The 26,196-nt window shown below is 38.6% G+C and overlaps 1 protein-coding gene across 2 annotated transcripts in view; it reads left to right on the top strand.

The window, feature by feature from the left end:
- Nucleotides 1-26,196, top strand: part of SF3B3 (splicing factor 3b subunit 3) — a 38,748-nt gene that overhangs the window by 2,006 nt on the left and 10,546 nt on the right. For both annotated transcript variants that reach the window (XM_081117828.1, XM_081117829.1), the window contains exons 2-17: nucleotides 610-747; nucleotides 1,722-2,048; nucleotides 2,778-2,950; nucleotides 3,502-3,643; nucleotides 4,788-4,900; nucleotides 6,846-6,983; nucleotides 7,131-7,234; nucleotides 9,188-9,353; nucleotides 11,664-11,759; nucleotides 14,502-14,574; nucleotides 19,964-20,115; nucleotides 20,514-20,669; nucleotides 21,428-21,583; nucleotides 22,103-22,246; nucleotides 24,674-24,796; nucleotides 25,497-25,651. In XM_081117828.1, coding sequence (XP_080973954.1) covers nucleotides 678-747; nucleotides 1,722-2,048; nucleotides 2,778-2,950; nucleotides 3,502-3,643; nucleotides 4,788-4,900; nucleotides 6,846-6,983; nucleotides 7,131-7,234; nucleotides 9,188-9,353; nucleotides 11,664-11,759; nucleotides 14,502-14,574; nucleotides 19,964-20,115; nucleotides 20,514-20,669; nucleotides 21,428-21,583; nucleotides 22,103-22,246; nucleotides 24,674-24,796; nucleotides 25,497-25,651 — 2,288 coding nt within the window. In that variant the 5' untranslated portion in view covers nucleotides 610-677. The remainder of the gene's footprint in view (nucleotides 1-609; nucleotides 748-1,721; nucleotides 2,049-2,777; nucleotides 2,951-3,501; nucleotides 3,644-4,787; nucleotides 4,901-6,845; nucleotides 6,984-7,130; nucleotides 7,235-9,187; nucleotides 9,354-11,663; nucleotides 11,760-14,501; nucleotides 14,575-19,963; nucleotides 20,116-20,513; nucleotides 20,670-21,427; nucleotides 21,584-22,102; nucleotides 22,247-24,673; nucleotides 24,797-25,496; nucleotides 25,652-26,196) is intronic.

Genomic DNA, 26,196 nt, shown 5'->3' with positions numbered 1-26,196 from the left:
CCCTGACTCACAATCAAACTGTGACCTCCTGGTTCATAGATTGACACTCAACCACTGAGCCGCGCTGGCAGGGCAATATACAGTACATTTTTGCTTTTCCATTCAGAAAATATCTGGAAGGACAGGATAAATATAACTTGGCTGATTTCCTCCGGGAGGAGAGCTGGATGGCTAGGGAATGGGTGGGTGGAGGGCTTTTTGCTGTGCTTTTGAATTCTGAACCTTGTGAACACATAGCCTGTTCAAATACAAGTAAAAGTAGACCTACATGGTTTCTGTGACAAAGCAAATACAGTGTTGCATTAATGGTTCAGATCCTAGCTCTAGCTCCCAACATTTTTACTACTTGTTTATGACTTTAGACATGTGATTTAATTTCTTGGCCTTAATTTCCTCATCTATAAAATGAGTTTTACTATTAAGTACTGTAGGTTTCTTGTGAGGTTAGAGGCAAAGTATATATAGTTCCTGGTGTATAGAAGGAACTCTTATGAATATGTTCTTCCATAGGCCTGTTTCTACTGCCTTCAGCCAGAAGTTCCTATATAGAAATGTCTGTTAAAACATCAATTTCCCAGCTGATATTTTTCTCCTTTTATGTGCTCTTAGCTTGCTTTGACTTGGTATAATCAACGCTTGGATTGTGGAGTGGTGGGTGGCTCAGTGGTGTTGTCACCATGTTTCTGTACAACTTGACCTTGCAGCGAGCCACTGGTATTAGCTTTGCCATTCATGGCAACTTCTCTGGTAAGTTGTCCAGTTACTGTCTTTCTGAATGTAACATTTTTAATATTATTAGTTTTATGTTTCATGTTTTTCAAATTTTAAAATTATAGGAAAATTTTAATCATTAGAGAACACTGTAATGTCTATAATGCTTTATAGTTTACAAAGCACTATGATTTTATCTGATACCCAAATGTCCTTTGGCAAGTAAGGTGGCCTAATAAGTGGGGCATTGAGCAGACGAGAATGGATTGTGATGGGTAAGAGTGGAATGTCATTATAGCAATCCATTAAGATAGTGAAGATCTGACAGTGGGGATAGAAAGAAAGTGAAAGATACAAGTTTCCAACTGAGGTGGCAGAGAAAATGATAGTAATATTGAAAGCAGGTTAGCTGAGACCAGAGAGGGAGTTTGGGCAAGGAAGAACTTTGTTATTTTAAACATTTAGTTTAAAGTTTAGGACAACTCTGTTCAGGTGGAATTATGTTGACTATTATGCATTTGAAGGTATTGATTGCAGTTACAAGAGCAAGTGAACTTTTTTAGGTGTGAGTTTAGAAATAAACGGTATATTTTATTGACAGCTTTAAAAGTTCTTTGAGACACTACATCAAATGGCACAAAATGTTAATACAATTTCTTAGAACAGTAGCCTTAAAGATAGACTAGAAAAAGCCTTTGGAAATTTTTAATTGTGTGATGCCAAGGATACGTTAATACCATTAATGTATGGGCAGTGTTCAAATATGCATATTAATGGCAAATGTTAGGAAAAAAAAGTTTCTAAGGAAGTAACTTGTGTAGCCATTTAAAAAACCTTGGTGCCATTTTTGTTAGATCATTTCAAGTAGAATAACTGAAAATACTGAGCCCCTAACCCATTTAATTCTGCCTGTCTTTAGTGGCATTATGGCTCATCTAGGTTACTTTTTGGAGTAGTTCTGATTTTTCATGACTTATTTATTTGTTTTTTTGTGTGTGGGGGCAATCTAGGAACCAAACAACAGGAAATTGTTGTTTCTCGTGGGAAGATCTTGGAGCTGCTTCGCCCGGATCCCAACACTGGCAAAGTACACACCCTGCTAACTGTGGAAGTGTTTGGTGTTATTCGTTCGCTCATGGCCTTTAGGCTAACGGGTGGCACTAAAGACTACATTGTGGTTGGCAGTGATTCTGGTCGGATTGTTATCCTGGAATACCAGCCATCTAAGAATATGTTTGAGAAAATTCACCAAGAAACCTTTGGCAAGAGTGGATGCCGCCGTATTGTTCCTGGCCAGTTCTTAGCTGTGGATCCCAAAGGGCGAGCTGTTATGATTAGTGAGTGATTTGCTCTATTGAGTGCCTCTCTGACTATTATGGATGTTCAGTTTAGGATAACAATGCTATAATCTTGGCAGTGTGCTAATCATAACTGGGTAAAGTTTGGATCATATGTGGAGTAACTCAAACATAAAGTTGCTTTTCCTTTTAAAACAATGGAAAAAGTCTTAACACACCTTATCTACTTCCTGTCTAGTTGGAAATGAGTGTTTTTCTATTTCTTGCATTATTTGTAGCAAAAAGACTACAATGAAATGATTTTATATTTTTAGACATTGAGTATGGTTGCTTTCATCAGCCTGAAGTGATGATTCACATTCATGTCTCTTCTCTGACAAATCTCTTGAAGAAAATTCTGTGTATCTGATCAGGCCTCTAGAGGGCAGCCCTCTCCAACCAGTCCCTAAATCACTAGGTCTAACTGAAACAAGAAAGCTGGCAATTATGAAACTAATGATATTTAGTTTCCCAATATCGTTAAATCTAGGGCACTAAAAATATCTGAAGGGTTATTGGGATATTATAATCTGTATTAGGAAGAAGGTAGGTAAAATGATACTGTTGTCTATTTTAATGATAGAAAAGAAATCCTAAGTTAGTATACTTACAGAGTTTGGGCTGGCTGTTAAGGATTTTTAAAGTAATTGTGGTAAGAATCTAGCTGTTCTTTAGGTCCCTCAATTCATTATCTGGAAATCTTGTGTGTTTTGTCTGCTTCAACTATAGGTGCCATTGAAAAACAGAAATTGGTATATATTTTAAACAGAGACGCTGCAGCCCGGCTTACCATCTCATCTCCCCTGGAGGCCCACAAAGCGAACACTTTAGTATATCACGTGGTTGGAGTAGATGTGGGATTTGAAAATCCAATGTTTGCTTGTCTGGAAATGGATTATGAGGTAATAGGGAATGTGTGTACGTTCTGTCTCTTTCTCTTCTTTTTTTTCTAGTCACCTCAGAGCTTTCCTAAGGTTATTTTTTCATTGTTTGAATTTTGTATCTGTGTTGCTAATAAATCTTTTCCATATTCCAAGTGCCCTCCTGAATTTTTCAGAACTTACCTGACTATGTAATAACACTTTGCTCTGATTTGAACAATCTCCCTGTGGAAACAGGGTATTTATTGAGAAAAGCTGCCTGGAAAAGGAGATAAAATTATAGTTGGGATGTTTTTTTCCACAGGGAGATAGTGAAAGGTGGAGCATACCATTTTTTTCCTTGCGTGGAAGGCAGTATCCTCTAAATGAGAGAACCTTGGTCCCAGAATTAGGAGGCATGGGTTTTTGTTCCAGCTTTACCATCACCTAGTAGTGTGAACTTTGGCAAACCATTTGGCATCTGTGGACTTCTGCTTCCTCATTTGTAAAATGGGAGAATCCTGATGTCCTTTCCAGCTCTAAAAGTTTGATTTTATGGTACTGATTAATCTTTATGCCATTGTCCTCTGTAGGAAGCAGACAATGATCCAACAGGGGAAGCAGCAGCTAATACCCAGCAGACGCTTACTTTCTATGAGTTAGACCTGGGTTTAAATCATGTGGTCCGAAAATACAGTGAACCTTTGGAGGAACATGGCAACTTCCTTATTACAGGTACTTTTCTCAAAGCTGCTCTGTACCATTTTGCCTGGTCTATTTTATGCCCAAACTTGGGAGGGTTTACTTAATAGGGTCTGGAAGCTAATTTATAGTAAACCTGAGTACCTTGTTTGTGTTTCAGTGAGGTTAGAAGTTTATGTGGTGGTTAACTCTTATCCTTTAATGGGTGCAGGGAAGAAAGGATGAGCACGGTCAGCTTGGAATATTGATTGCTGTTGTTTTTTTGTTTTTTTTTTAATCCTCACCCGAAGATGTTTTTTCCATTGTTTTTCAGAGTGGTCGGGGCCCCTTTAGGAGGCAATCAATCAATGTCTGTCTGTCTCTCCTCCCTTCCCGCTCTTCCCCCCTCTCCCTCTTCCACTTTCTCTCTAAATATCAATGGAAAAATATCCTCAATTCTTGCATGAGGATTAAAAATAAATATTTATTGCTCAGAAAAACTTTATTGCTACAAAATGCTAACCATCATCTGAGCCTTCAGCAAAGTTGTAATCTTTTTGCTGGTGGAGAGTCTTGCTTGATGTTGATGAAAATGCAGTATGTGCAGAGTGCAGTAAAACGAGGTATGCCTGTACTTGATTGCATTTTGGCTAATGGAATGAAGGATACTAAGACTGTAAGCCAGGCGACTGGTCAGGAAGCTGTTTCACTAAACCAAGAGATTGGTCATACGAGAGCTGCTAGGGAGGTAGAATCAGTAGGGCTGTGTGAGGGAAGAGAATTGAAGTATCACACCCAGGTTTCTGGTTTAGTCATTTTGTTGGTGGTATTTTCTAAGGTACAGAACCCAGGAGGTATAATAGGTTTGGGAAGGAATTTGAGTTTGTGAACACATTGTATTTTGAAGGTGTCAGTGGAATATTCATAGGATTAGATTATAGGTCTGAAGCTGAGAACTGATATCTGGGGCCTGGAGCTGAAAACTTAGATGTATTATGGGATATCTGAACAGGCTGAGTCACACATACTGGGCTCCATTTTTGTCCAGCATAACTTTCAGGGAAAAGCAACACTTGGAATGTTTCTCAGCTTTAGGCACATTGTACTTTCAGGTTATGCTAAGGAGAGAAGGAGTTGAAGCTCAATTGTAACTCATGGTTATAGCAAATCATTGCTAAGTTTTATTTTCTCTTGACAGTTCCGGGAGGGTCAGATGGTCCAAGTGGAGTGCTGATCTGTTCTGAAAACTATATCACCTACAAGAACTTTGGTGACCAACCGGATATCCGCTGTCCAATTCCCAGGAGACGGGTAAGGTGTTTGTTTGCTGTAAGAGCAGAGATATTCGTGTTTGTGAAATGAACTTAATTTTTGTAATTACAGTGTAGTTAGTTTCTTAGTTTATCTGTTATCAAGTTTTAGTTTCTTTGTAAATGTTATTTCTAATAAAGCTGGTAAAATATGTTAGTAAAAGCAAAACAAGTTCTGAGAGAGGGAATTAAAAACTAACACAATTTCCATTTCAGAGGAACCTGTGAACATGATCAATTTGAAATTCCTGAAAGTTTTTAGTTTGAAGAAGCCAGGCATATTTGTTGGAGATAAATTGCCCTTCATTCTGTTTATCTTTTTCTCTCATTCCAACATACAGAAAAATTTAAAAGATGAGGACAGTGGATTTCATTATGCCTTTAACCTTGATTTACCCATTAATATTTTGCTACATTTCCCTTTTCGTGTGTGTATGCGCATGCACGTGCACATATAAACTTTTTGAGGCTAAATCATTTGAAAAGTTGTAGGCATCATGACACTTCACTACAAGAATCTAAGATGTGGCTCCTAAGAATGAGGACATTTTTGTACATAACCAAACTATCATGCCCTCCAAATTTACCATTCATGTAATACAATTATTTTATGTATATTTCAGTTTCTCTCTCGTTCCCCCAAATTCCCTTATAATCTATAGACCTTCAGTCTCCTTTAGTTTATAATATTTCTCATTTTTGTTTCTGGTCTTTTATGATACTGAATATTTTTTTAAAAGGGTAGGCTAGTTTTCTTGTCTCTCCCATAATTTTCCCCTCATGATTATATCCAGGTTAATGTTTTTGATAGAATTATCATGTAGGTGGTGATATGTATTTCCCTCTAGATCATGTTAGGGTCACACAATGTTGGTTTGTCTCATTCTTGGTGATGTTAAATCGATCATTTTGTTAATGTTGGTGTATCTTTGCTCTCTTCATTGTAAAGAGAAGGTACCTTTTTCTTTTTGTAATTGGATGTGGAATCTGGTGGTGAACTTTGAGACTGTGTAAATGTCCTTTTCCTCAACATCTTCACCCAGTGGTTTTCCCTTAGCTTCTACTTTGGTGGTTGAAAATGGTGTTTCATTGCTCTTAATTTTAACAGTTTACTATGGAAATTATGAATCATATACAAATATAGAATGTAATTAATTTCTGTGTACCCAGCTTCAGTAGTTGTCAGTACATAGCTAATTTTGATTCATTTCCTCTTTCATATTAATTTGTAGATCCTGGAGTTAAACCTTTTAGGAATTACTTTCTCTAATACATGGTATCTGTGTAAGATTCCATCAATTTTGGAAAACCTAAGAAGAAATTTAGCAAGTTAAATTCTTGGTAAAAGGTAGAAAGTAATTTAGTTTGGTTGATGAGACATTTATTGAACATCTAACTGCAGGGCACCATACTTGACATTGGGTCTACAAAGAAGTATAAAACATGTTTGCCCTTGAAGAGCTTATTAAATGAGAGAAATACAAAATGTTGGAAACAAAAAACCCAAAAATCATAGCCAAGGGAATGCCTCTTAAGAATCAAGGAAGTTAATGTAGAACAGAGCTGGTTATTAAGATGGTTTGGATAGTAGTGGTGTGGATGTGGAAGTTTTTATCTACAGCCTGAAATGATAATTTTTCAAAGTTTGTGTCTCCTGACATTTTTCTCTGGAGATAGCTTTGCCTTTCTGATGTAATTAGGCTGTAGAGTGGAATTATGGCTATTTTTTGGACCCAGGCTTTATTATTTATTTCTAGCAAACAAGAATTTTTAGGTATTGTGTTTTATTGCCATGGCTAGCTGGCTGTTCTGGGTCAAAGGTTGTACAGAGAGGCTCCAGGTGCTTCTAGGCCGTGGGTAGCTTGTATAATCCTTATTGGTAAGGTGCTGAAATCCAGTATAAGTACTCATTTCTAAGATGTTGGTTGTATATTTGATTTTGCCAGAATGACCTAGATGACCCTGAAAGAGGAATGATTTTTGTCTGCTCTGCCACCCATAAGACCAAATCGATGTTCTTCTTTTTGGCCCAAACAGAGCAGGGCGATATCTTCAAGATCACTTTGGAGACAGATGAAGATATGGTAAGCAGACCATGGTTAGAGGGGGGGAAAGACTAAGCACAGAATTTTATTTGCTACTCTGTTTATGCTGTCTTATTATACTGGGCTCCCTTCCATAGCCTAGCTTAGCTTCACTTGGATTTTTTTCTTTTTTTCTTTTTACTCCAGGTTACTGAGATCCGGCTTAAGTATTTTGATACTGTGCCTGTTGCTGCTGCCATGTGTGTGCTTAAAACAGGCTTCCTTTTTGTAGCATCAGAATTCGGAAACCAGTGAGTAATCCTTTTATTACCCTAATTCACCCTGGTTACTGTAACAATTGCAAGGGGGCCATGTGGCTTCAAAGCCAGGGAGCTTTTCACAAGAATGTTTAGTTTCTTCAAAACAAGAGTTTTACCCTCCTTTCCCTTTTACATTCTTTCTCGTGATTATTTTCCTCTACTTCAGTGGCTTCGAGCAATACCTCTGGATGGCTACATAGCTTTAGAAGTGATCTCCTGAGCTTTTTGCTGGATATTTTATTCAATAAAGACTTATTGAACTACTTAGTATTAAACAGATTTTCCACAAACACTTTGCTTGTGCAAATCTAAAGAGAAGAAAAAGGAAAGCCAGTATAAGGGTGTGTTATTGAGGTTCCTGTTGTGGGCAGTGGGAACTCACTTCCAGGAGGACCTGTTGACCATGAAGCAAGCAGAGTATCTCTTAGAATTGCCTATTGGAAGGTTAACAACACCAGCTCCTCTCTCTCCTGGGCTGAAAGTTACCCTTGGAGGCATAAACTCCTTGGGCAACCTCCCACAGAATAGAAGTTCATAGGGCAGAGAGTAGAAAGAAAGACTACATTGTACAGGTGGGATGTCAGAGTGAGATGAGTTTGATCTTTTGAGAATTTATTCATTGCTGTTGCAGCTGAAATTTGGAAGATTTAAGAGTGGCGATTTGGGGCATTAGATAACTTGTGTTAGCTCATTTAATCTGTACAGCAACCTATTAATCAGATACTAATTTAGCATTTGCTAATATGTTCCAAGCACTGTTTTAAGCACTTTCAAATTTTTAATGCATAGCATTTCCAATGAGACAGTGCCATTATCCATTCCATTTACAGTTTAGGGAACTGGGTTATAGAGAATTTAAGAAATTTATTCACATAACTAAATCTAACTCAAACTCAGACAACCTGGTTCCAAAGTCTCTTAAGCACAACACTATAGTCTCAGAAATTGTTTTACTGAGATTTTGCTAAAGCAACCTTTCCTGTATTTAGCCCATATTTTTTAGTTACTAGACACTGAAGGTATTGACAGGTCGTCTTTATCATCTGTATATAGGCATCTTGCCTGAATAAGGAGTTCATATTAATTTTTTATTGTTGTTAATCCTCACCCAAGGGTATTTTTTCCATTTATTTTTAGGGAGAGTGTAAGGGAGGGAGGAGGAGAGAATAGGAAACATTGATGTGAGAGAGAGACATCGATTGACTGCCTTCCATATGCACCCTGATCAGGGTTCGACCTGCAACCCAGATACGTGCCCTTGACTGGGAATCGAACCCGAGACCCTTAATGGGCCCATGCTCTGACCACTGAGCCACTCTGACCAGAGCTATATTAGTTGTCTTTTTAATGCGTTTTGTAAATCATTCAAGGGTAATAACCTTATTTGCTTTTTCATAGTTTAGCATAGAATCTGTGTTTACTAAATGTTAAATGCTGAGGCTTAGTGAGTATCTTATGTATTTTAGACACTGATTTAGTCATTCTGCTTTTAAGTAGCTGTATTGAATATTGTTCAAAGTGCTCTGTATTGAAGGTCCAGTATATTACTTAAAGAATTGCCCTGGCTGGTGTGGCTTAGAGGTTTAGAGCCTTGGCCTGAGCACCGAAGGGTTGCGGGTTTGATTTTTAGTCAAGGGTACAAGCCTGGGTTGCAGGTCGATCCCTAGCCCCAGTTGGGGCGTGTGTAGGAGGCAGCCAATCAGTGTGTCTCTCTCATATTGTTTCTCTCTCTTTCTGTCTCTCTTCCCCCTTTCCCTCCCTTCCACTCTAAAAAATCAATGGAAAAATATTCTTGGACGAGGATTAACTAAACAAACAAAAAAATGCACGTTAGAATTTGGATTAGATATTTATAAAGTGCTTTTATGAGCATTAATGTTGATGTTAAACATTATCTTCAGACAGAAAATGTTTTTAACTAAAGCCTTGTTTGCTTCTCTCCAGTTACTTATATCAAATTGCACATCTTGGAGATGATGATGAAGAGCCTGAGTTTTCATCTGCCATGCCTCTGGAAGAAGGAGACACATTCTTCTTTCAGCCAAGACCACTCAAAAACCTTGTGCTGGTCGATGAGTTGGACAGCCTCTCTCCCATTTTGTTTTGCCAGGTGTGGGTCTTTCCAGTTACTTCCAGAATGAGCAGCAGTACCAGACAGTTGGTTTTGAATCTCAATGAGTTTCAGGTTTTAACTTGTTAAATTAAGGTCTAGTCTAAGCCTCAGGTTTGTCAGCATGAGTGTGGAATCACCAGAGTTGTAAAGATGAAGCAGCTTAAGGTAGAAGTTGGGGAACTAAAAAAACCATTATATAAATTCTTGGACTCTCCCTCCCCCCCCGATTTAATTATAAAACTCATGTTCAGTGTAAAAATTCAAACCATACAAAAGGTTAAAAGTAAAAGTCTTCTCCCCAAGCTGCCCCCCCCACTCCACTGAGGCTGTTGCTATTGACAACTTGTGATTGCTTCCAGACATTGTCTCTGTGTCTATAAGCATACACACATACATATAACAAACAAATGTGTGTTACATTTTTCTTTTTAATGTAAATGGGCTCATATACTGTACAGTATTCTGAAATTGACCTTTTATCACTTAATAGTCTATAAATATCTATCTTTATCTCATTTTTATTTTTTATTTACTTTTTTAATCCTCACCCGAGGATATTTTTTCCATTGCTTTTCAGAGAGAGTGGAAGGGAGAGAGAGAAAGAGAAACATCGACATGAGAGAGAGACATTGATTGGTTGCCTCCTGTGCCCCAACCGGGGCCGGTGATGAGTCTGCAACCCAGGTATGTGCCCTTGGCTGGAATTGAACCTGGAACCCTTCAGTCCACGGACTGATGCTCTAACCAGTAAGCAAAACCCGCCAGGGTTATCTCGTTTTTAAATTTAATTTCCTCCTTGAAATACTCCAGAGACACTGGGATCAGTGGGGACTTTTTTTTTTAACTTATAAATGAAATTTGTTTGTTATTAGAGAGAGAGAAACATCGATTGTTGTTCCACTTATTGATGCATTCATTGGTTGATTCTTGTATGTGCCCTGACTGGAGGTAGAACCCACAACCTTGGTATTTTAGGACAGTGCTCTAACCAACTGAGCTACCAGGCCAGGGCCTAGTAATTGGAACTTTATAATCACATCTGCAGGGAGGAACCTGGGGTGGCCTGGGCTGGGGATTGCATCCCCTACTACTGATGTTCAGTTGAGCAGGAATTTTCTCATGCCTGTGTGTCCTGGATTGCTGGGGTTTGAGTGACTGTTAGGGATCCCCTGTCCTGTCTAGTTGATCACACTTCTAGTGGGAGAGAGGTTTGCTCACTGTGTGCTGGGGGAACAAGTCAGCATTCAGTCAGGTACTCTTCCTGGTAAAATTGATCATTCTGAAATTAACTGCTTTTCTTTATTTTTGAGAAAAGGTTATTCCTCTCAGGACAATAGAAAATAAGTATTTTCAAATTTAATTTTTCTCCCCCTTTCATTGGAATTTGAGGAAACAATTGTGTAGTTTGTAGTCGGACTATAAGTATTTTGTGTGTGTCATGGATCTCTTTAGTAGCCTGGGGAGGCATCTGTATCCCCTCTCTGAATAACTTTTTAAGTGCATATAGTAGAAAAGATAGCAAAACATTTTTTGTGAAAAAGTAATATATGTGCTTAAAGGCTTTAAATAATAAGATGGTGCCTTTAAAATAGGTGAGCTACTTTTTGTTCTTAAAGAGACCTGTAAGGCTGATACTCTCAACACACATGCTAATCCATGTTAAAGTAGGGTGCAGTGCCTTACAGACAGTCAAGAGTTTTCATTTAACTGTCCAGTTTGACAAAACTACAATACAAATGACTAGCCTCTTTACACGTGTTCATTAACAAGTAATTGTACTGGAAACCAGCAGCTAGATGTCTGGGATGCCAGTACAAGAACATGGCTTCCCTAGTTGGTGGCGAACAACCAGGTGTAGAGTTACCCATTGGTTGGTCAGCTACATCATAGGAGCATCTGTAGATAGGACATCTGTGATCAAGTATAGTCCAACAGTAGACAGTAAATATAGTTTTAAAGTAGTGATGAGGGAAATAATGGGAGGTATCTATAAACTTTAATGTTATATGAATAAATGTGATTTTTACTGGTGAAAAAGCCACGGACACTGATAAGATTATAGTTTGTGTTTTTATTAGGAAGAAATGCTAGATTTCAGTTGGAGGTTATATAACACTTCTGTCACTAAAAAAGTCCTTTGCTAACTTCCTGGTACAGCCTTTTTTTGCTTCCACCTGATTTGCTTTTTTCCCCACAGCTAGTAGCCAATATATAAGCTTTATAAACTAAAAAGTGGTTTTCTCCCTGAGAATAATCAGGGATCAGTGTGAAACTTAACCACAAGTAGACTTTTTTTTCTCCCTGCAGATAGCTGATTTGGCAAATGAAGACACTCCACAACTGTATGTGGCCTGTGGTCGGGGACCCCGATCATCTCTGAGAGTCTTGAGGCATGGACTTGAGGTAAGATTGGAGTGTCTAGATCATATGTAGGGTTGGGAGGGAAGCATTGATAAAGCAGCCTATGGCTTTACTCTCGTGAGATCTAAGATAAATTTAATGAAAGAAAAAAATGTTTTCTTCCTTATTTCCATGAAGTTTTGAGTTTAAATTTCCTACTCCTTAACATGTTAGCACAACAGGCACATTTTTAAAAATTGGCAAATGGGGATAAAAGGGGGAAAACATCTCTTAGTAGTTCCAGGCTTACTAGCCTTAATATGGAAATTAGGAAATCTGCATGGAACATTTTGCTCCCTTCTGTCTTGGTCTTTATTCAGTTTTCAGATACTTAACTTTTCCCCCCCAGTTTTTAGATATTTTAACATTTTGCACTATATTAATACTGTGTATATATTTTTATATCTTATTAAACTGATTCCTTATTGTTGTGTACTCTTAAGTCACATCATACTTAATTTTTTTGCACTTGTCCACCAAAGTGGATGGATCAGAATTTATTTAATGAACCCTTTATCACTGGACCTTTTAGGTGACGTGAGCATTCAAAATTATCTCAAATCTCTCATCATCTTGCCTTCCTGATTCTAGTGTTGACCTTTTAGCAAATGCCCAGGACTTGATTTTGTTAGTAGTAAAATAAACCATTCTTTATTTGTTGAAGTTTAAGTCTTTTATTTTTCAAAATTTAAACCTTGGAAGTCATATAGCAAAACGTGTATATATATGTGTGTGTGTGTTGTTTTTTAATTTTGCGTGTTTCATAAATTTAAAAATTCAAATGTTGAAACAGCATTAGAAACAAGACCGACTAGAGCAAGGTTATGGCATAATAGAGAAAGGGTTTTTAGAATATGTACCGCTTTAAGGGGTCTGAAGAAAGCCATGTCCATGTGCCGCATAAAGGGGACAGTAGTATCACCACGTGGGGAAGAGCCAGCACAGCAGGACTCTCAGGATCTCTAGAGAGGCAGGCCAGGGTGGGCCCCACCTAGGAAATCCTCTTTTCCTGGCTGTGCAGGGTGCTCCTTGTGGGCATTTCCCTGAACTGCTCCAAGAGGAAGCAATGAAAATAAATCAAGGCAGTTTGCTTTCAGAGATTGAGGTTGGCAAACTATAGGCCCCGTTGCCTGTTTTTGTAGATTTTTATTGAAACACAGCCAAGATGACCTTGGTTTTGAATTCTGCCTCGATCAGTTAATAGCTAGTACTCTAAGCTTTTGATTCCTCTTCTGTAAAAATGGGCTTATTGGCACCTGCCTTAAAGGATTGTTGTGTGAATTACACAAGATACTGCATATAAAGCACTTAGCTCAAGGTCTGGTGTATAATTGTTCAGTAAATGTTAGCTGTTAATATTGCCTTTTGGGCAATTCAACGAATTTTTGACTCTCAAAATATGCATCAATCCACCAAATTTTCAGTGATCCAAACCCAATTTAGACCAATAGTTCTTGATTAGTTACTATTCATTGGATTCCTTCGATCTTCTACTGAAAGCACTTCTCCAAGAATGCGTATCTATATGCATTTACAAAAAATTTTGTGTACAGTGTAAGAAATAAAGGACCCAATTAAGAATTGTTTTTGAGTCCTCTGCCCCTATCACTTTTTTCTAATTCTACAGAAAAAAAGAACTTTGTTATGCTGTACACCTGAAACTAATACAAAGTAGTATTAAATGTAAACTGTAATTGAAAAATAAAATTTAAAAAAACGTTTGTTATATTGTTGAACATTGCTTTGTTTCTTATGTGTATTTGAACTTTGTTGTCTGGCTAGATTATGGTCTCAGTTAAACAGGGCCACTGTCAGATACTACATTCAATGTAGAATGTAGCACATCTGATACTTACATTTCCTTGATGATGAAGTTTCCCAGTATTCTGACAATGATCAGGTATTCCTGCTGTTAGTAAACTAAGAAAGGGGAAATGTCTTTTGTGAGTATATTTGAGTTCTTCCTACAAAATTTAGTTGGTACAGTATATTAAGCTGCCTAATTTATTGTTTCTGGGTTATTTAAAAAATAATATTGTATTTTAGGATGGTTTTTAGATTTATAGAAAAATTGCAAGGATAGTATAGAGAGTTCATGTATAACCCACACCAGTTTTCCATTCTAGATTATTTTGAGTTCACCTTAGATATTTTCTTGAATGTTTGAGAACTGAAGGGCATTCATAGGATTCCTGACTCTGACCTTGAGTACCATAAAAATTTAGTGGGGAAAATTTATTTTCCCCTTTTGGAAAAGTGCCATAAGATGGTGATTGTGATTTTTGTGAGAGCTTATAGGAGGGAGAGATGACTGCCAGCCAAGAAGATAGGGAAGATTTTTCCTAAAGAATGTGGCATTTGAATTGGTCCATGAAGAAAGATGAGATTTGGCTTTGGGGAGCTGGGGAAAGAAATGGATGCTAACTCAGATGGCCGGATTCATTTTCACATGCTCTCTGAGGAGGATGCGGGTATGCCATATGCAAAGGAAATGTGTATTTTTGGCTGCAACAACTACCCTCCCAGGTGGTGTTCCATCATTTCTTGCTAAAGTCTGTCATGGGTATTGCCAATACTTCTTACTCCTTTTGGTTCTTATGTTCTCTTTTGACTAGATGGGTACATTCTTTTAATCTAGTATACAGTGTGAGCACTGCCTTTGGAACCTAATTATCTAGTGTAGTTGTAAGCAGGGAGCTGAATTCCATGCTCACTGGATCTGTGGTTTATCTCCTCTTCTGTCAGGTGTCGGAAATGGCTGTCTCTGAACTGCCCGGTAACCCCAATGCTGTCTGGACAGTGCGCCGGCACATTGAAGGTAAGCAGCCCTCTCACAACAGTCAAAGTGAGGGTCTGGGTGCCATTGCCAATAGAGGTTTTAAGAGAGTGCATTCATAATAGTTCTATATCACTTCATCTAGCACCATATACTAGAAACTTTTCTGGCCTGATATGTTTTGAGGCTCTCCCAATCTAGATGCTTTCACCTACTACTTTTTGTACACATGGGTAAGGGGTGCATAGGGGGTTGTTAATATTCAGTACGTATACAATTTGGTATCATAGAGCTTCCATGTGTGATGTTCTTTGACTTTATTCACCTGTAAGACACTTGTCCCTTTTGTGTAAGGCATGGTGTGAGGGAAAGGTTTTGCTTTATTCTTCTTCAACCATGTTCTCCTGTTGTGCTGAAACCACAATGAAACTGACTGTTCTGGGTATAAGGAGATTTGGTAAAGCTTGTTAATTAGTCCTGCTTGATGGGTATATGGCAGTAATTGTGCTTAAGGAAAGCAGAGATTGATTAGAATCAGAATTTTAGAGTGAGTGGAAGAGGGATGGAGGAAAGAGAGGGAGGGAGTCTGAGCTCCTAGATAAAAATGGTCACCTCATCCTAAAATTTTGAAAGCTATGTGAAAATGCATGGTAGTGCAACAGCGGGGAAGTCTTGTGGCAATTAAATTTCAGTCCCTTAGAAATAAAACTCAAGTCCCATTTTTCTTTTGATTTACTTTGGGGCTGTAGTTCATTCCTGTTCTTAGACTTCATTTTCCTTGTGTTCCCTTAGGAATGTAGGACTGGTGAGTAAGATCACCCTGGCCAGTTTCCAAAACTTTTCAAGAGAACAGCTGGATTTATTCCTGATATTTAGATGTTCTGGTTGTGGAACAAATTTAAGGGAAATGGGAAATGTGTAGGAGGGAAACTTTTTTCTATTAGCAGAAAACACATTTTGGTGGATTTTGTTTTCATGTAGGCTTTGGAATCAAGTCTGAGTTGAGAAGAAAAAAAAGAAAAGGTGAATAGGAAATCAGTAGGTTCATTTCAGCTGCGAAGATAATTAGGCAGTTGATTTAGAAAGATTTCCCTATTACATGTAATGTCATAAAGAAACTGGTCACTGTTGATGTTCACCTTTAGCTTGGTGACTTAATGACTTTATGGCTCTTGAAAACATTGCCTAGACTGTTTGAATTAGAAAGATCCTTTGAGGTAAAAACTAGTGTGCTTCCCTTGTTTTACTTCTTAAACTGTTTTAAAATAGATTTATATTTATAGAAAAGTTAACAGTCATTTTTATTAAGGCAGGAAATCACAGGTTCACTGTCCCAAGATAGAAATTGAAAGCCTGGTCTCCTGAATTCCAATTCATTGCTCATTTGACTGACCCTGCAGTGGGAGAGTCTATGGTTCTTGCTGTGGTTAGGATAAATTCTATACTCATCCTGCAGTCTTTTGAGTGCCCACCATGTACTCAGTAAAGATAGCATTTGCCATCTAAAGAAGACAAACTATTATGTGTTCTGATGTGATCAAAGGCACAAGCATGTTGCCAAGGAGGGGTTAGAAGAGAGGGAATGGGCATATGTTTGAGAATCAGGGAAGGCTTTTTGGACAATGTTTGGTAAGTTAGTGATAAGCATTATGGTGCATGGTGGAACTTGTAGCTGGAAATTTTTCTTTTCTAAATACCAAATCTAGGAAAAGACTACATCTCAATAAATTTTACTCTTTAGAAACCATAATTTGGGCTATCACCATGAAAATAGGTCAGGTTCTCTTTGTTCATTCTCTTTCCAGATACACAGGTTAATGTTGAGTGAACATTCCACATGTCCACACATGCCGCAGTCTTCCAGGCAATTACTAACCTTGGCTGGTACTTGGTGATGCACACTACCAATACCAAGCCTTTTTTTCTCTTCCACAGGTGGCTGGTGAAGGTGCTGATCACCACAGGTGTGTACCTAACTGCTAGGGTCTACCATGGGGTCTTAGAGTTTACCCAGTAAGAGGGACCTACACAAAATACTGAGGCTGCCCTGATGGCATCTCTCAGAGGGTAACTTTGCAGTTGGGTGTCCTTGTGCATTATAATAATGCACACCCATCTGCCTGTATATTAAATGGTCTGAGGCAGGAATCAACTTGTCTTATTTTCTCCCACAGAATGTGGAAAATATGACTGATTTGTTTGTAAGCTGAAAGAGCCTGTAGCTAGAAAACCTAAGCTTCATACTCTCCCTTGAAGTTTTATACGTTCCACATATACTAACTGAAGGATCCAGGCCCTAGAGAAAGCCCCCTAACCCCTTTTGAATATAATAGGAGGCAAGACAAACACGAGTAATCTGAAAATAAAATGAGAATGAGGGGCTTGAATCATCTGGATGGTCACTCATTTTAGCCTTTCAAGTGGGCTACTTGTTGAGCCTCAGATCCTTAAGCAGGAGGAAGAAGAATAAAGCATCCTCTCTATTGGAGTACTTCAGCAGTGTTCAGACAAGTAGAAGTCCTATTTAATTTAGGCAAAAATGCATTCTCATACCCTAGTAAATTCTCTGCTGAGGTATGAACTGATGTTCTTTTATCTGAAGCTTGCAACCCTTGGATAAAGGGAATATAGATATTTATCGTTTGTAGTCATTTACTTTGAAGCTTGATTTTTCTGAACTCCAACTTTTAACCTATAACTTCCTTAAGACACAAGAACTGCTAGTCTGTTGGCATAAAATGGAAAAGGTAGAGGTTACAGTGTGCTTAGTGTTCACAGGGTAATGGGTATTTTGAGAAAATGTGCTGTTAAGCAGCTTTCAGATATTACTAGTCCTTGCTCTACCGCTTGTTGAATTGCCCAGCAAATGTTGAATTGCCCTATTATTTAAACCCACTGAGCAACTCTTTCTCTTTTTATATCTCAGCAGTGGGGCCTTGGGTCAAAGGGAAGATAAGGACCCAGGTAGCCCTCCTTCCTCCCTCCCCCCATTCTTTTGCATGTAAGTTAAAAGTTGGATGTTTGCTTCTCTGGAAGACCCCTTTTCCTCATGACTGAAGGAAGAGACCAGAAATCCTGGCTAGTTAGATTCCTTTGTTGTTTGGCTTTAATTTACTCTGGCACAACTTTTGAGATATTAGATTTCAGTAATGAGAACATGGGAAAGGATACAATATTCATATAATGTTAAAATTAAGCAATTCTTGTTATTTTTGCATACCAGAAATTTCCAGTTCAAAAACTGAGAGTTGGCCTAAAGCTTCCAAGTTTGGTTTTGTGTGGAGACTTGACTGGTTTTGCTTTACATGATTAGGTTATCCGTTTCAGGAACAACTGTGACATTACTCATATCATGAATGTGAATAGGGCTGTCTTACAACTTGATTTTATAAGGTGTCCCCAAAGCATTTGAAACATGTTGACAGTTATAACAAAATAATCTAAAGCCAACTATCTGCTTGTCCACTGTTACTGCTTATAATTTGGAAATTGAATCCTTACTCTGGATTTCTTGCGTAGCTGTTAGATTTTACCCACTGGGGAAGATCTTTAATTCTTACCTTTCAGCCACCCAGTCATTACACATGTACACATGTATTATTAACTGAAGCAAAAAGTTTCTAAAAAGAGTACTTAATCCTTAACTTTGTGTGAAGCAGTTTCATAAATCACATTTATTTCTATACGATTCTGATTAAATGTGCTGTTTACAACCCACCAAATTGGCTTTATGTCCTGCTAATGGGTCAGAACACTGCTACTATAGGCTATAGCAGTAATACATCTTCACTGGGCTTGCTTTCTCTTTTTTTAAATAAAGAACACAGATTCTGCTGAACTACTCCAGTAATCTTAGTTCAGCTGAACCACCTTGGGATCATTCAGAACTCAAACTGTGTCCTTGATTGTGGGTGGGTGTATCCACCCTTTGTCATTGAGCTCTGACCAAGGCTCAGCTCAGCAGAAAGGGGACTACAGCTGCTTCTGCTGAGAGTAAGGTTGTTACTCCCAATTTAGTGCCTTGTTTACCTGTCATTCTGTCCTTTGTTTATCTGGTTTCTGTGTGAGGGACAAAAGAGGTAATTGATACAGAAAATTCAAATGTAAAGTAGGAAAATCTCAACCCTCTAAAAAATAAACATTCCCTTATTTAGTATTTATCAAACTGTATGCCAGACGTTGTGCTAGATATGGGAGATACACAAAAGCTGTTTTCTTATGTAGGGTGGGATGTGTGGGAAATGGATGGTTTTTAACAATGGGATCTGCATGGGAAACTTGAGGTTGCCTGTATTCCTCAGATCCTCTGACTTCCTTGAGAAAATTGTTAGTGTTTGTTTATCCAACTACATTTCATTAAATGGAAAGCAAATCCTAATAGGATTGCTCTCATGACCAGTATTTTTAAATAGTGAGAAACTAGAGAGGTCAAGGACTGACAGCATAAATAATTTCTCCTCCTACTTCCTGGTTATCTAGTGTTCTAGAGAGGTTAAGGACTGACAATATAAACAATTTCCCCTCCCTCCTTCCTGGTTATCTAGTATTAAATATCATTCATATTGGGACATCTTAGGATTCTCAGTTTCCAACCCTAGAATGACTTAGTCTCATGAAGGCTTAAGTAATCTGTTTTATTCATTAGGTCTTATGTTCTCACATCAGTTTCATTTGGAAGAAGGTGGACACCTTTCCCTGGTTATAAGGAGTATCTTTTAAGAATAGCTTGTGCCCTAGCTGGTGTATCTCAGTGGTTAGAGCTTTGGCCCTCAGACTGAAGCGTCCTGGGTTTGATTCTGGCCAAGGGTACATACCTCAGTTGCAGGCTTGATTCCTGGCCCTGGTCCAGGCTCATGCAGGAGGCATCCAGTTGATGTGTCTCTCTCACATCAGTGTTTCTCTCTCTCTCTCTCTCTCTCTCTCTCTCTCTCTCTCTCTCTCTCTCCCTCCCTCCCTCCCTCCCTCCCTCCCTCCCCCCCCCCCCCCCCGAAAAGCAATGGGGGGAAAAATATCCTTGGTGAGGATATAAAAAAAATACAATAGTTCATGATTGGTATCTGGCACAAATAAGTTTAGCTTCAATATATATATTGTATTGAAAATTTCTTCATACCCCTGATTCCCTTGCTTTGTCCTCTTGCATCTTTCCAGCTAATGTTTCAAGAAAATACTAGTTTTCAGAGGTATTAGAAGTGGGTGTATCTGCTCAATGTATTTTGGCATTTAAGGAAGCAGAGTATATCTGTAGGCTCTTATGGCCATCAGTTATCTTTTGGATTATCCTGTACCCTTTGTCACATGACTGTGTATGGTGACTACACATAGAAGAAATGCCTTGGAAGGTTTCTGAAGAGAAAACATAGTGTGTCTCATTTGGCTTTGTAACTAGTAACTTATTAGCTAACCAGCTCCTTTGTTTTTCCTTTTTCAGATGAGTTTGATGCGTATATCATTGTGTCTTTCGTGAATGCCACACTTGTGTTGTCTATCGGAGAAACTGTGGAAGAAGTAACTGACTCTGGGTTCCTGGGCACCACTCCTACCTTGTCCTGCTCCTTGTTAGGAGATGATGCCTTGGTGCAGGTGAGGATTCTCAGAGAGCTGTTTACCTATTCACTTTACATGCTTCTTTCCTTGCCCTCATTATATAGGCAGCTGTGTTTACCTTAATGAGCTTTGAGCTTCTTTGAAGTGGACATTGCAAGATATGACCTTTTTTTAAAAATTTATTTTATTGTTGAGAGTATTGTAGATATCCCCCATTTTCTCCCCTTTACCCCCCTCCACCCATCTCCCACCCCAGATATGAACTTTAAGTTGACCTTGCCTGGAGCAAGATCATTGACTTTTGTCATTGACCCAACTGGTGCTTCAAATGCAGTGGCTCCAGATCTGTCAGGAGTGACAGATTTGATAGGTGTGAGGATCAGTCTAAGCAATGTGTCAAATTGCTAAAGTCAGGTTTTGTTGTGTTACTCCAGGTTTATCCTGATGGCATTCGGCACATACGAGCAGACAAGAGAGTCAATGAATGGAAGACCCCTGGGAAGAAAACAATTGTGAAATGTGCAGTGAACCAGCGACAAGTGGTGATTGCCCTTACAGGAGGAGAGCTGGTCTATTTTGAAATGGATCCCGTATGTTATTTTATTGTTTACTGTGGGACTTGTCTAGGGTCCAGAGGTAAAGATGGGAGTAGTTGTAGTCCAGGTATCTAGATTATATTCACAAGAAAGAGAATTGAGGGAGTGTCCACAAGCCAGTTTGGCCCTTTAGTGGGGAGTAGGAGGTGAGTACGTTCATGTCTTAATTCTAATTGGAGTTATGAAATCCTGTCTTAGCAATGAAACACTTGATTCTCCTGCGCTTCACACTCTATTTTTCCACCAAGTATTTGCCATAGGTTTAGTTTCTGAAATCTGAATCCATTTCAGAAATGGGCTTTTTTCTATGGAAGGATGTTGGGTATACTTAATTATCATGCTCTCTGGAAGTCTGTGGATGTGACCAACTTATAGAGTCTAACTATACCTGTGATTGAAATTTCTTTATCTTTAACTTCCATATTTGAATTCTATTTCACCCAATGTATTCTCGTGAACAGATAAACCTTTTTTATATATTTGTGTTTTCCTGAGAGCTAGGTTGGCTTACAAATTTTGTGGTGCATTGTACCTGTCAAAGGTCTCTTGGTTCTCTCATCAGTAATTTTGCTTCCTGGTTAGCCTGTAACGTTCAGTCTTCGGATCTCAAGTAGAGAAATTCTTGGTCATTGATTATAGTAAGGAGTTAGAGGAAGCAAAAAAGAACTTAAAAGGCCCCCTTCTGTTCCTTGGTCCATGGTTTGGGGGTGAGTTGGAGTGGTTTGTGACCTCTCTTGTCTTCATTCCTATAGTCAGGACAGCTGAACGAGTACACAGAGCGGAAGGAGATGTCAGCAGATGTGGTGTGCATGAGTCTGGCCAATGTGCCTCCTGGAGAGCAGCGGTCTCGCTTCCTCGCTGTGGGACTGGTAGACAACACTGTCAGAATCATCTCCCTGGACCCTTCAGTGAGTGTCACTCCACTTCAAGGATCTTCCCGTTGGAACCTGAGCACTTGGCCCACTCCCGATGTCTGTCTCTGAGATCAGCTGGGCTGCACCCTGGAATCTGATGCTACTGGATATCTTTCATAGCACATTTCAGGAGTCTTCTGCAGTGCTCTAAAGATGCTGATCTGAGACTACTAAATACTTCTTTGGTTTAAGCTCTGACTCTCTTTTATAGTTTAAAAAAAGTCCCAAGACTGTTTTTACAGGAAAGGACTTGGACTGGCTCCAGGGCATTAGATGACTTTTAGAGGAGGTGCCCTTTGCTTATGTACTTTTACCCCATTATCCACTTTGACAAAAAGAGGAAAGCATGATCCTCTGCAGAGTTTATTTTAAGATTCAGTTTAGCTAGTAACCCACTACCAATTTAGAACTCACTCCAGATTGTTCTTTACTCCTAGAATTAGATTTCTCTAGGTAAGTTTTTTCCAAAATTAGTCGTTTCCCGTGTTTTATTTTTTTCTCTCTTTCTGTTAGGACTGTTTGCAACCTCTGAGCATGCAGGCTCTCCCAGCCCAGCCTGAATCCTTGTGTATCGTGGAAATGGGTGGGACTGAGAAGCAAGATGAACTGGGTGAGAGGGGCTCCATTGGCTTCCTATACCTGAATATTGGGCTACAGGTAAGAAATGAGGGGGCACATTGTTGGTGTCAGGCCTTTAAGGTTTCACGCACTCCTTTGTTCGATATGGGCATTTTCTTTGCCCATGGTTTCAGTTACTGTTCAGTGAATGGTACTGCTCCATGTTCCACTTTTCTCAGCTCTAATTAGAACAAATAAGGAGTAGAGAAAAGTATTTTCATTAAGAGTCTTTGATAAAAATGCTTTGCCTTCACTACTCTGGGTCAAAACTAGGTGAGGTCCTCAAGAGTCACCTGTACTCACAATATGCAGCTTTTGAAACTAATACCTCACAGTTCTTATTGGACTCCATAAGCAATAAAGGACCTCTAGGTGTTCTCTGTATCATAGCAGCTGAGTTCTTCCTGGCATGAAAAGCAGGAACTTAAGGATCAGATAGCAACAGGGTTTTTGTTTGTTTTAATTCTCAGATGAGGGTATGCTTTCATTGATCCCAGAGAGAGAGAAACATTGATTGGTTTGCCTCCCGTATGTGCCCTCACCTGGAATGGAACCTGTGATCTTCTGGTGAACAGGACTATGCTCCAAACAACTGAGCCACACTGGCCAGGGCAGTGTCAGGGTTTTTGACCTTATACTTTTCATTTTACTTAATGATTATTTACTTAAACCGTAAATCATCTAGCCCAGGTATTTTTTGCTTTTTAATTTTACTTCCTAATTTAGAAATGGTAAAACATGCATGAACTTAGACTTAATGTAATGACCCTCCATGTACCCATCACCAGTTTTAACAGTTATCATCTTTGGCTCTTGTATTATCTATTTTCCCTCTCTTTTTTGGAGTATTTTAAAGCAAATCCAACAGTAATTCCTTACTATCATCTGCTGCCTTGTCCAATTCCTCCCCCCCCCCCCCAATGTCTTAATATTTGGTTCTGCTCAGGATCTACATTGAGCTGTGCAAAGTTTGCATCTGCTTGATCTATATTTTTATGTTTCTTTTCATAATTGCCCCATCCTCATTTTTATTTTTATCTTTTAGGAAACCAGATCATTTTTCTTACAGAAATTCCCACCTTCTGGATTTGCCAGCCATTCTTGTGTGCTTAATGTTCTTCTATCTGTATTTCCTGCAAAACTAGTGGGTAGATCCTAGACCATGCTGTTTATTAAAAACATAATGTAAGCCCCATGTGTAATTTAAATTTTCCAGTAGCTACAGAAAAGGAACAGATGAAGTTAATTTTAATGTTTTGTGTAATTCAATATATCTAAAGTATTTCCATTTGTAACCAATATAAAAATTAAGATTTTATATTCTTTTTTATGATTTTGGACTAAGTCTGAAATCTGGAATTTAGTACTTAACGGCACACCTCAAATCGGACTAGCCTCTTGTGGCTTGCTGACTACAGTGTTGGATAGCACAGATCTAGAGATTGATTAGATTTGGATTTCGTTTTGTGTGTGTAAGGGGGGACAAGAATATTTTATAGGTGGTGCTAATTACTCCTGTTATATCACATCAGAAGGCATATAACATCTGGTTGTCCCATTTTAAGTGATGTTAGAATGTTTGTATTTATTTTAAATTACCTGTTTAGAAGCTCCCCATCAACAGCCTTTGATACACATTGCCTAGATTTATTGTTTCATTAAGGGCTGGGAAATGATTTTCTATTTCATACTTTATTTAATTAACTGGAACTTTTCTTTAAAGACAATTTGCTTCATTATCTTTGTTCACCCTGAAATACAATTCATATAGTGAAAGGATAAATACTTATTTTTTTTTCTCCTTTGCTCACCCATTTCCAGAGTAAGGAGTTGGTGCCATAGCAATATTGAGGACCGATGAAGCGGGGTATTTTTTATAAAATAACTTGAATCTGCAGGTTTTTACATATTTGTGCTTCAAACTACTGCAGTCTTTTTTTTTTTTTTCCCTTCTTTCTTGGATGCTAAATAATCTCATTTTAGATGAATGGGAGTTCCCATTTGAAGTTGGCTCTTTTATCCTTTTAACATGATTCCACTGTCTTTGGGGGCTTGCTTCCCTTCTGGCACAACAAAGTGCCCCACAAATATCTGGAATATTCTTGCCCCAGACCGGAATTAACTGTTTTCTTAGGCGTCTTATTATTTATAAGGGAAATGGTATTTAGAGACCACAATAGGCTTGGTTATTTTTAACACTGCATATATTTTCAAATTATAAAGAATTTAATACACATGGTAAAAAAAAATTTTACAAACATATAGTGAAAAATAAGTACTTTTCAGTTAGTGTATGCTCAGTAACTGTTTGGGTGATTTAGTGAGAATGAATGAATGGTTGGCTGGTTATTCAGCTATTCTTTAAACCAAGTCATTTCTTTCTTTTTGCTTTGAACTTATTATATAAAGTGGCTAAGGGAACTTTCATCATGGGTAGGCTTAACCCACTCCTCTCCTTTTTGTTAGAATGGTGTCCTGCTGAGAACTGTCCTGGACCCTGTCACTGGGGATCTGTCTGACACCCGCACTAGGTACCTGGGGTCCCGTCCTGTGAAACTCTTTCGTGTTCGGATGCAAGGCCAGGAGGCAGTAAGTAATGAAAGAGGCAGGCAGCATGTTTGGATGTTGGTAACATCAGTAAGATAAATTTCCTTGGTGTAAGCTTTACTTTTATTAACCAGTATATAGTTAGTTTGACATTAGCTCCATCTTGGTTATTTTATTTAATTTATGTTGGAAGTCTAGGGTCTCTTAATCCAGAGCTTTTAACTGGGGTTCTGTGGCACTGTTTCATGATTTGATTATAGGTAAGTTGATATATTTATCCCTTCAGCCCTCAGGCTGGGCAAATGGAGCAGACTGAGAGTTAGCTGGATGAATACCTCCCACCTAGAGTACCACTTACCCATGAGCAACCTTGTATCAGTGTCGTGGTTTACTATGTAATGTGAAAGAGGTCCTTTATAGCTGAGAATATCAGTGTTTCTGGGTACTGTGCTAGTTCTTTACTTGTTACTGCATTTAATCCTTGCAACTATCCAGCCTTGTGATAGTATTTCCACTTTACACACATGGAAACAGGCTCAGAGAGATTGAGCGATTACACACTTTCAGCAAATAGTAAGCCATGCTGCCTCTTCTCTGGGTGTCTTTTTCTTAAGATAACCTTACAGGTTTCTAAAATTCATTGGGATATTCTGCAGTCTGAAATTTGAGGGTAGGGTGTTTGTCCAGTAAGCTGTGTTTGAGTTCTCCCCACACTTACTGGAGGTGTTCTTTCTTTCCTCAGGTGTTGGCCATGTCAAGCCGCTCATGGTTGAGCTATTCTTACCAATCTCGTTTCCATCTCACCCCACTGTCTTATGAGACCCTGGAATTTGCATCTGGCTTCGCCTCCGAACAGTGTCCTGAAGGCATTGTGGCCATCTCCACCAATACCCTGAGGTGAGAGAGTCCCACAGTTGAAGCCCAGTGGGGAAGGAGCTTTCTCCCAAGGGCTTGTACTGTGGTTTTGCCAGAGTGTTGGAAGAAGTAATGAAGAGATGGCAAAGAGCCGACTAGTGTGTTGCAATTGAAACCTTTATTTGGCTCAGGGTTTTAGAACCTGGTAGCCAAGTTTCGGTGTTTGGAATTTTAACTTCTGGTTAAACTTTAAGGGCCAAGTTTTAAAAGTTTGTAGTATAGTTCAGTCTTCTTCAGATTTAAGGTTCTTGTTTTTCAGGGCTATGCCTTTGGATTAGTTTTAAAGCAGTATTACTCATAACCTTTTCTCTGCCTTGTCATGTGCATTGTTACATCTTAAGTTTTAACCTCAGTATAAATTATTTATACCTTTTACAAGTTGACAGACTATAGTTTACACTGATAATGTTGGAGTGAGCACTATTTATATTGCAAGCTGGAAAATAACCTGTTCAGTGTGATTTTCTCAAGTTTGTTTGGGGTATTTTTTATTTATTCCTTCTTAATGCCACCCATGTTGTTGATGT

Source organism: Miniopterus schreibersii, assembly GCF_964146895.1.
Source record: "Miniopterus schreibersii genome assembly, chromosome: 18".
Classification (NCBI taxonomy): domain Eukaryota; kingdom Metazoa; phylum Chordata; class Mammalia; order Chiroptera; family Miniopteridae; genus Miniopterus; species Miniopterus schreibersii.
This window is presented reverse-complemented; position numbering and strand designations above follow the sequence as displayed.